An 11,268-nucleotide genomic window follows, 5' to 3' on the forward strand; every position below is an offset into this window, starting at 1 on the left:
TGAAACCCTAATTTTGGAATTGATATGGACCCGTATTAAAACAATTAATTAAACTTAAAATAATACTTAATAATTATCTACTACTAACTTAATGCAATATTGGACTTAATGGATTAAGTCCTTAAGGGGTTATGTGTGGAATACTAACCCTAGTTATCATTTTATGTGAAAAACCCTAGAATCGGAGAGCTCTATCTGGACAATGACCGGGCGTGTATTCGGGCTATTGATTGGATTGTTATTCGCCCGAGAATGACTAAGTCAAACCTTAATCAGTCATACCTTAAGTGATTAAGTCCTTGATGGGTTAAGTGTTATTACTTAACCCTAATCGTCATTTCATGTGAAACCCTAATCGTCATTTCATGTGAAGTGGTCACTACTGCAAGTGACTATGAATTGTGATTGGGTATTGACTCAAGTATCTTCCCGTAGGTGATTGAAAGTGAGTTGAAACTGGTAGAGTTCTTCATTGCTACAGTGGTTATCTTCGTGCTTATCGAGGTGAGTCTCGCCTCACTATACCCGTGGGTCGAAGGCACCAATGCCGGCCCACTAGCTTTGGTTATATGCTAGTAGAGGGATGCCCTAGGGACTGTATATAGTTATGTAGGATAGACTGGGGACTCTTGATCTAAGTTCTTTTACCTGTTCCTTGTTTGGTTGTGGTTCTAGAGTAGGATCACCTGTCCGAGTGACTATCTCACCTATGAGTATATTCGGCCATGCATTCCTTGGATTGTTGATATTTAGTATGTTGTTATGCTATAGTGATCTGTTAGATCTGTGTTCTGGTGTCGAGTATGCTGTAATGCTATAGTAATATGGTAGATTTGTGTTCTGGTATCGAGTATGCTGCTATGCTATAGTAATCTGGTATATTTGTGTTCTGGTATCGAGTTTGTTGTTATGTTGTAGTGATCTGTTAGATCTGTGTTCTGTATCGAGTATGTTGGTTTGCTATAGTAATATGGTAGATCTGTGTTCTGGTATCGAGTATGTTGCCATGCTGTAGTGATCAGTTAGATTTGTGCGTGTGTTTTTATGATTACCGGGTACGACCCGATGCCGAGCGGGGCCTGGAGACTAGTCTGTATGCTATTGAACTTTGGGATTATGGCATGTGTTTGCATGTTATATAATTATCTGTTATGTGTTTACGTTATTTGAGTGTGGGCGGGGCTCGTATCTCATTATTATTTGAGTGTGGACAGGGCCCGTATGTCATTGGTCGGGGACCGTTATTCGAGTGTGGGCGGGGCCCGTATCTCATTATTATTTTAGTGTGGGTGGGGCTCGTATCTCATTGGGCGGGGCCCGTATCTCATTGGGTGAGGCTCGTTATTCGAGTGTAGGCGGGGCCCGTATCTCATTGTTATTCGAGTGTGGGCGGGGCCCATTATGCGAGTGTGGTCGGGGCCCGTATTTCATTTTGGGCAGGGCCCATTATATGTTATGTTTGGTATGCGGTATTTTGGGGGAAAACTCACTAAGCTTTATGCTTATCCAGTTGTTTATTGTTTCAGGTATCATTGGAGTCTATGGGAAGGCGAAGGCGGGCGGTACACACGCATCAACAGTATTGAGGATTCCACATTTTCTATAAAACTTTGATTTTGAACAAATGTAATTTGGAATAAACGGTTTTCTTAATAATGGATTCATAAATTTGAAAGTTTTCACCTTAATAAAATGAAAAAATGTTGGTTGTGAAAATGGGACGTTACATAAAAATATAACATTTTAATCGAATATATTAAGATAATGACCTAAATTATATAGTTGAATAAGGTCATATCAAATACCACTTTCTCTATGGTCCTGTACTAATATCTCGTTTCTCTTATGGTCGCTCGCTATTATCTCATTTCTCTTATGGTCTCCCTCATTTCTCTTATGGTCTCTCGTCATTATCTCTTTTCTTTTATGGTCTCTCACCATTATCTCTTATCTTATAGTCTCTAACTGTTATCTCATTTCTCTTATCTCTTTCTACCCATTCTACCTAATGTATTATGAGTACGGTAAAATACATATACAATATTTTAGGAAAAATCATTATCTCATGTAGCACATATATCAGGAACTCATATAATAATCACATATAGCATTCAAGCAAATTAATACTTGATATCTATGTGTAAGCTGAAGGTAACTATGCACTCACGAGATAGAGGTAGGTGATTCGCGGTTAGGGCAGCGCTTCGCCTTAACACTTTTCCAAATGACCTAGATATACATAATGTTAAGTCTTAGTCTAGTTTCATCCTCATGGTGACTATATAAATAATAGTCTAGATTCCTCGATAATCTCAATGTCTACATCAAGATCTATCAAGTAAGGAATAACCAGGTAGGATCATATCGTAGGTAGGGTCCGTTTGGTATACAAAGTATACTGTTTGGAAATCTCACTTTAAACACCTCACTAAATCCAGCCTAGGCATCACTCCCATAAGTAGATCATTCAGTATAATGACTTGGAATTACTTATAAATCTTATTTATATGTTGATAATAACGACTTATGACTATAAATATAAGTTACACTGAAAGCGATATAGTTTAGCTTAACTTATAGAGATTTTAAGCGAAAACCAAGAGATTTTGCGGACAAAATTCCGAAACCAAAAGTTTTTACTTAGTGGGGCTCTCTGATGCTCCAAAGCTCCGCTATAGACCCTCAAAAACTTCTAAAATCGATCTCAGAGAAGTTGGGAGATTTAGGGAGAAAAAATGTGACAAATGAGCAAGAAAACAAGGGCATATATAGCCTGACAGCTAGGTGCGCCACGCACACGCGTCTGGGTAGCTCCTCTGGTCACTTTCCATGTGTCGGAATATTGATGGTCCACCTCACTCCCTTCTAGAATCAGCTACGTGTCCGCTTCTTATCGTGCTACGTGTTGCAACCTCATGGTGTCACATCGTCGTATCTCTCGGAGAACTCGACCTCCCGACAATGCCACATGGCGCCCTCTCATTCTTCCACGTCATCAGCAAGCGTCGTGCGCGAATTTCTAGATTTTCGAAAAACATAACATCTTCATACGAGCTCCATTTTCAACGTTTTTTATATCCCCGGAATCCCATCGGCGAGACCTACAAGTTTTCTTTAGACCTCAACATCTAATTCTTGATCTAACTAAAATTCATATTTTAGACTGGTTTAGAGTGTTACAGTTCGTGCGAAATTCATATTTCCTTCATACAAACTCCGCTCTTGACTATCTTTATACCGACACTCTCCTATGGACGAGATCTTCGATTCTCATGTAGATTGTTTAGGCTAACAATCATTCGATCTGAAATTTGATTTTTGTGTCGCACACTGCTATACCAAGTCGTACAGAATCTTCAAAAAATCATAACTTCTTCATACGAAGTCAGATTTAGACGTTCTACCTATGCACGAGTTCTCTTTCTCGTTTTCTATGACTTTTGTTTAGATTAGTTACGTTAATAAGCAACCTATCTCCAATTCACTATTTACGACATAATGTTTGAATGCGAAACTCTGGAAGGTCGTAACGTCTTCACTCGAAGTCGGATATGAGCATCCTTTATGTGTACGAAATCCTCGTCGCATATACTATAACTTTGGTTAAGATTATTTATCCTAAATAATCTTCTACCGAAAAGTCATTTTTATTACTTATAATACCTTAATTGACTAGACCGGATCTGCAGGTGTTACATGATGGGCTAAAAAGATGTCGTTGCCCCATATCTTATGACTAATTCTCAACTATGAGCAACAATTTTTCAGTGTAAGAAGTTGAGATGAGGCATATATGTAAAGATTATAAATTATGAATCATGAACACTATGAACACATAGGACAAAGAGATAGGAATCAGTAAATATATAACAATCGAATTCATCAACATCTATTGAAGAACACAGATAATGCATTTTCTTCAACTTTACACTAAAAAAGACGTACATACCGTCGGAACCTCAACGAACATCTACCTGACATCAATCTATGAATAAATTAAATTTTAGGGCAAAAGAAGCTAATCAGAAGACGAATTGTATTCATTAATTGAAATTTTGGAGAAACCATGTTGAAACACGTTATCTGAAATGGATTTCGAGACTGGCCAAACACAAATTTTGAGACTACAATTAGCTTTGCTTAGTGACTGCTTAAATAGAACCCTAAGTTTCGTTTGAGCCATAATATTTCGGGCTCAGAGTAATATGAACGTTGGGAAGGATTTAGGGGTAGCTAAGAGGATTTCGCTAATTGACTTCAGATATACCAAGTAAGAACCCTAATATTGATGTTTAACTCGATTACAAATCAATTTGGTACGATTTTCTTATGTTTAACAAAGCCTAATCTAATGTCTAGATATCGCTTTTATCCAATTACAGTAAGATTTAGCCTTACTACAATCCTTATAACTTATAACCCAAAATTAAATCAATATTGGTACGATTTTTAGTTCTCTATGTATATCAGTATTAATGAGTTTGGATTCGATCTAATTTCAACCAAATGGATATCCTTGATTGCAAGCCTTTAAAATAATTGCCTAACTTCAAACAGAACTTTCGGAAGTAAAAAATATATTGCACCATTAATCTGAATATTAATTTGAATTAATTTGAGAAATGAGCATAATACAACCCAACATTGAATTAAACCAATAATCTTTTAGGATAATTAGAAACCATGTAAATATGACAGAACTGGGCTTTCATGGAATATAGCCCCCATGACCACCACCAGCCCCATTTCCACCACCACCACCGTATCCACCTCCATGTTCACCACCACCTCCTCCTCCTCCACCACCTCCTCCCCCACCACCTCCACCGCTACCATATGCACCACCGTATGCTCCTCCTGCACCGCCACCTTCTCCACCGCCACTTCCATATCCACCTGCGCCACCACCTCCTGGTCCTCCACCTCCTGATCCTCCACCACCTCCACCTCCCTGTCCACCTCCACCACCGTACCCATGACCATTATCCCCACCGGCTCCATACCCACCACCGCTACCACTTCCCGAACCTCCACCGTAACCTCCTGCATGCTCCCCACCAGCCCCATAGTACCCACCACTACCACCGCCACTCCCTCCACCACCTCCACCTCCATACCCACTGCCATGTTCTCCATACCCACCATACCCTGAACCACTTCCCGTACCACCACCACCTCCTCCTCCATAACTAGGAACATGTTCATACCCACCACCACCAGCATATCCACCTCCACCACCTTGGCCCCCACCACCACCACCACCATATCCTCCGCCATGTTCACCTCCTCCTCCATACCCACTACCACTACCACTCCCGGAACCCTGACCACCACCACCATACGAACCATATCCAAGCCCTACATGTCCACCTCCACCTCCACCACTACCACTACCTCCTCCTCCACCACCACCGATACTCTCATAACTGAAAAGTGATCTGGTGGCTGAGCAAATGCCAATGCAAAAGAAGACAAAGAAAACACTAAGAACAACTTTCCGAGAAGCCATTTTAGGAAAGTTTGAGTAACTACAAAGATCTTGAAATGCTATTTATAGGAATTCCGAGGAAGCTAGACGTCAAAAACTATGAATGAGTATGCACATGGTGACTTGAAAGTGGGTGTATCGATCCCATATTGGGTCCAGGCTCCACCTACCTACGGCGCACTTCACCGAGAGAGCTAGCGCACCACGGATCGACATATATATATGGACCAATTTTGCTGTCACCCACATCTTATCATCATTTTAAACCATTTTAAAATACACGTTACACTAATTTTAGCTAATTTACTTAATTTAAAAAGATTATTTGATTAAAAACCTATATCTAGGGGGTTAAATAGGTGGCATTTTTTAGTTTTAGTTAAAACTGAAACAACTAATCATTATGGTGTTTTCAAATGCTTAAAATCTCTTTGAGCTTTTTTTTTTAACGAAATGATCAAAATAGAAGGATTCATATGTAACACGTATGAATTGAGGTTAGCTTTTCGACGCATAAATACCTTTCCTGCAATTATTTTAGTTTATTGACATGAGTATGTCAGGTTTATATGTTTGTATAAGGGCTTTGGCAAATTGAGAAAGAGAAAGTCTCATATGGTTAAAAATCTTCAAGTACATTGAAATTTAGGGTATTTTATGTTGGTGGTTCAAGTGGAAGGACCTAAATGTAACTAATGAGAGTTATTTCATTTTTTATTATGATAATTGAAACAATGTGGATGAGTTCATGAGGTTAATGAGTATAAAAAGGAACAAACCCGACTTCGTGATGAAGGGTTTGCATGGAGAAGAAGGAGAAGGTGATTTGGTTGCAGTATTCACGTATACCAACTATGAGAAGGGTGTACTAGCGATTATTGGTGTTTTCGGTTTAATGTTATATTTGTGAGAATTGGGATTTCATTGGACTGATCTTGAGGGACACTTTGGAGGATATTATAGATTGGATTTTCCTTTGTCTTAATACATGTTATTTTACATATTTGATAAATTTAATTGACAATCTTCAAAACCTAAAAGACAGCTTTTCAATAATTCTTTAATATTACTAGACCACATACCTTTTGATTAATTAACTTACATAAATACATTCACTTAATTAAAAATGTTTAAGTCTCCCATTGATCACATTAGTGGGTTATCCATGTGATAAGGACCACCACTATTACAATTTTTTGTTACATGAAACATATATTCATTCTTGATCTCTAGTATATATGAAAGACGTAAATTCACTCTTTACTTCACATTTACTTATTCTTGATTCTTCTTTATATGCCCCCTATCATGCTTGTCTCCAACAACCAATGGGTTAAAGATAAAAAAAACAAATATGACAATGGTAACTTGACACATGATTTTAACTTTTTTATATTTTAGTGGATGATATTATATTTATAGGAAGACAGCTAAATACCCATTTCATTTTCATTGTGGGCACTATGCTTCCTCCCCATGTGATATACTCAAATCATTAGTTTCATCCAAAAGGATGCCAAGTCAACCCTTGTACATTACTCTTAAATGGAGCCAAAACTTTTGTTAAAAGCATAGCATATAGCTTATGTCACATACTCTCATCAGAACTTGCACTTGGGCCAATCTGCAAACCCTAAGCCCAACCCCAATCTTCAGGCTCAGGCCCATACACAAGCCCATCTTAATCTCTACCCATAGACATCAAAGCCCAATTCTGAGTCCAAGTTCTAGGTTAGGTAATGAAAGCCACATGATACAAAAAGACAAGTGTGGCACAAATCATTTAACATAAGTGGACAAAAATATAGTGGGAGATAAAAGTGAGATTTTCCCACCACTTTACCATTGATTACACGTTAGGTATTTGACAACCACAAAATAATAATAAAATATTATGAACACAAAAATTATTAAAAATGGACAAAAATTATTAACTTAAAGCTAAGCGATAATAGTATTATATAGCAACGTCAAGAAAAGAAAGGTTCAAGATTTGCTTGGCCTAAGTATGGAGTCTAAGAGTGTGAGCCAACCTTCTCCCAGGTTTTGCTTCTTCATTTAACCTTTTCAAACTAATTCTATAAATTTTTTAATCAAGATTAATTATAAAATTAATGAATTCATGTTTACTAAATACGGGCTAGATTAAGTGATTTACTACCTTTTGTGTAAAGCAATGAAAACAAGCCGAATTTCAAGTGCCCAGAAGGATGGACATGCACCATCACCAAAACTGAGCCTTCTAAGATCGGTAAACCATTCGCAATATGTGGTGGCAATGGTTGCTCATGTATCACGTATGTTCTCTTATGCTCACACTTTACTTTCTAGGGCTAGTTTTGATGATCAGGATGAGAAGGGCATTCTTGTCTTTTTGCACAAACATGAAATCAAAAACAAATCCCCGTCACCCCTTTTTGGGTAAGATAAATGATTGCAACTTTTGTCTTCGGCCTGAATCTCAGTCCAATGCATATCAATGATAATACAATCAGTCATCATGTAATTTGTCCTATCATGTCATGTCTTGTCCTGAAGCGCGATATGATGTTGCAGTGAGAAAAGTGTTAAAGAGACGGTGGAGAGTACAGAAGGAGCTAAAGTATTTTGCGAGTGTGGTGAAGGTTGGTCTTGTGTTGTAACCAAAACTGAGGGGTCTGAAGCTGGAAATACATATTTCGAGTGTGGTGAAGGTTGCATATGTGTCATAGATGAAACAAACACTGTCAAGGTTGTATGTGCTTGAGTTGCACTATTATCTTAATGGTTGCAACATGAAGGATCAAAGATCACATAAATGGTGTAATCCGCTATTAAGTTTCTTCCAAATATTGTGTTTGTGTTCAAGTTTGTATTTAAGCTAGTATGTGTTTGTTATGTAACAAGTATGTGAAGTTTGTGTTTTTATGCTATTTGTACACCTTGTAGTGTAAGTATATACTACTATATAGTAATTAATATATCGTGTGTAGTAAAACAGATATCAATGGAGAACTAAAATAATGTCATTGTTGTCCCTCAATTATGGAGTTGCAAATGCATAATTAGTTAATTACATGGGTAATTGGGTATATTACCACTAATCAATGAGCTTAGTTTCAAACTTTTCTGAATCTGTAATATCTTACACTGCAATCTGGATGAAGATTTATTCAGACCACATAGCAACTTCAGTTGCTTCAAGAAATTGTTGAAAAGGGAGTACAGATATAGCAGGAATAAGCACTCTCTTCTGCAAATAACACATTTTTCAAGCATCAATAGGCCAAATTACCAGAAAGAGATCAAATTCAGATTCGTTTATAAGATATGGAGAACTTATGATTGCACTAATTTCATAAAGTTATACCAAAAACAGTGAATCAGTTGGGAAGAAGTAATATACTTACGATAAACAATGATAATTCGAGTACCAATTACAGTAATCTCGAAGCTAATACAATCGCAGTTCCTTAATGAAATTGTAAGGCCATGAATTCAGGAATTAAAATCAAACCTTCAGGATTTTCATCTAAATTGATGAACAAAACAATGTAATCTGCTCACGGAAAGTCCGATCCTTCGGCCTCAAATCCCTCCGAACGTAACCCTTAGCCACTTCCTGACTAAACGACTCAAATCCCTCCTGTCCGCTCCTCCGCCACATATCCTCCGCAAAACTCCGGTGCGCATAATACGCCTCAGCACGTACCGCCACTCGACGGCCACCGCTACCAGCATCACGAATTTCCGGAGAAACAGTAATCGGAAGCCTCTCGTAATGTCCAAGGGTAATGCCTTCAAGCACATCGAGGCGTTGAAGTCCAGCATCCGAAACAGAGTAAAGCTCGCCACGGACACGGTGGCGACCCGTCCCAGGGAGGTTGAGGAGGAACGGTACGCCATGGGGACCACGGACGAGAGGTAGGTGGAGGTCGGTGATGTAATTGCCGATGAAAACGGCGTCGTTACTAGAGATTAAATCCTGCATCAAGGTGTGGTTAGCGAATCCTCGTTTAAGAGTGCCGTAAGAAAAGATTAGGGTTTGTTTGGGTGGATCGACGGCGTTGCCGGAGATCGTCATCTCTTTCCGGCGACTACAAAGCTGCTCAGATGGGGTGCCGGCGAATAACAATAAATGAGTGGACAAAAATTGTTTGGAGTTGCCTGATGTTTTTGTGTTGCCCGATATTGTGAGCTTTCTAATCCAGGGTTACATACAAGTGTTTATGCATTGCGTACAAGTAAAGCAATAAGAATTATTTAATCGAGAAACACAAATTTCAGCTTTTCAGAATGTGAAAAAGTAGATTTTCTATTTTGTTCTCGTTTTCCCATACATCCAATAGTCACCCGAGTATAATATTCGGATACCCACATAAGACTACGATGTATGTTCACAATTCACACATCATCATAATCATATGCGCTTCGACAACAAACTCACTATATTTTGGGATGGTATGAAGAACCAATGAAAAAGAAAAAGAGAAAGAAAAGGAAGACAAAGAGATAGATAAAAAGGAATTGGTGAACGTCCATGATAGCCACCACTCCATAAGACAACCATAACCATTAGGTGTGGGGTAGTTTTCGCTAGCGAACAGCTCCTCTACACAGGATTCCTACGCGTGTAGTTTACAATTATATAAAAAAAAAGACAAAAATTTATAAATGGGTCTTTGTGGATTTTAAAAACGTACTTATTAAGATATCTTTCAAAAGCATTACATCAGTGGTTTTTGTGGTTTTAAAATCAAGAACGATTAGTTTTTTTTTTTAATTAACTCTCTTAAAAATATGGAAAAACTACAATAAAGTCCTATATATAGGCTTCATAATCGATTTAGTCTCTATATATTTTTTTTATTCAATTAAGTCTCAAATACCGGTAATCGTATTCAATTTAACCCTTTAACACGGTCAACAGGTTATCCAACTTTCAAAAATTACATTTTTGGCCCAGATTTCAAATTTTATTACAAATTCAGTCCAAAATTTACACTTTTGGCCCACATTTTAAATTTTGTTACAAATTTGGTCCAAATTTTATCCTTTTTGCCCAAATTTTAGAATTTTATTATGAATTCATCCTAAATTTAGTTTTTTTACAACTTTTTTCCTCAAATAATTGTTTTTAATATGTTTTTTCTTTATAAAATCATATTTATACAAAAAAAACATATTTTCACATAAAAATCTTATATTTTCTATATAAAAAGTTTTTTGTATATGAAATATCTAGTTATAAAAATAGGTATTTATTAAGTATATAAATATATACAAATCCGTTTTTATTAAAAAAAATGTATACAAAAACGTATTTTACAAAAAAATGTATACAAACACGTATTATATAAAAACGGATTTGTATACATTTTTTTGTAAAATACGTTTTTGTATACATTTTTTTTGTAAAATACGTTTTTGTATACATTTTTTTATAAAAACGGATTTGTATAAAATCATATTTATAAACAAAAAACGTATTTTCACATAAAAATCTTATATTTTCTATATAAAAAGTTTTTTGTATATGAAATATCTAGTTATAAAAATAGGTATTTATTAAGTATATAAATATATACAAATCTGTTTTTATAAAAAAAATGTATACAAACACGTATTATATAAAAACTGATTTGTATACATTTTTTTTTGTAAAATACGTTTTTGTTTACATTTTTTTATAAAAACGGATTTGTATATATTTATATACTTAATAAATACCTATTTTTATAACTAGATATTTCATATACAAAAAATTTTTTATATAGAAAATATAAGATTTTTATGTGAAA

The 11,268-nt window shown here is 36.5% G+C and overlaps 1 protein-coding gene, 1 long non-coding RNA gene and 1 pseudogene across 3 annotated transcripts; 1 reads left to right on the forward strand and 2 right to left on the reverse strand.

Moving 5' to 3' along the window:
- Positions 1–4,588: 4,588 nt before the first annotated feature.
- Positions 4,589–5,663, reverse strand: LOC145120337 (uncharacterized). The gene has a single exon (XM_079056166.1). It carries the CDS (start codon positions 5,507–5,509, stop codon positions 4,709–4,711), a length of 801 nt encoding a protein of 266 aa, XP_078912292.1. The 5' UTR covers positions 5,510–5,663; the 3' UTR covers positions 4,589–4,708.
- Positions 5,664–7,380: 1,717 nt separating this feature from the next.
- Positions 7,381–8,510, forward strand: LOC145122857 (uncharacterized). Its single transcript, XR_013714766.1, has 3 exons — positions 7,381–7,531; positions 7,663–7,785; positions 8,045–8,510. It is a non-coding gene; the product is annotated as an uncharacterized LOC145122857 (long non-coding RNA).
- LOC145122856 (putative gamma-glutamylcyclotransferase At3g02910 pseudogene) lies at positions 8,476–10,001 on the reverse strand (annotated as a pseudogene). The gene is made up of 2 exons (XR_013714765.1): positions 8,985–10,001; positions 8,476–8,720 (listed from the first exon to the last, which is right to left on the reverse strand). The product of XR_013714765.1 is annotated as a putative gamma-glutamylcyclotransferase At3g02910 pseudogene (transcript).
- Between the last annotated feature and the right edge of the window lie 1,267 nt (positions 10,002–11,268).

Source organism: Lactuca virosa, chromosome 6, assembly GCF_052849685.1.
Source record: "Lactuca virosa cultivar CGN04683 chromosome 6, Lactuca_virosa_CGN04683_v6, whole genome shotgun sequence".
In the NCBI taxonomy this organism is placed as follows: Eukaryota; Viridiplantae; Streptophyta; class Magnoliopsida; order Asterales; family Asteraceae; genus Lactuca; species Lactuca virosa.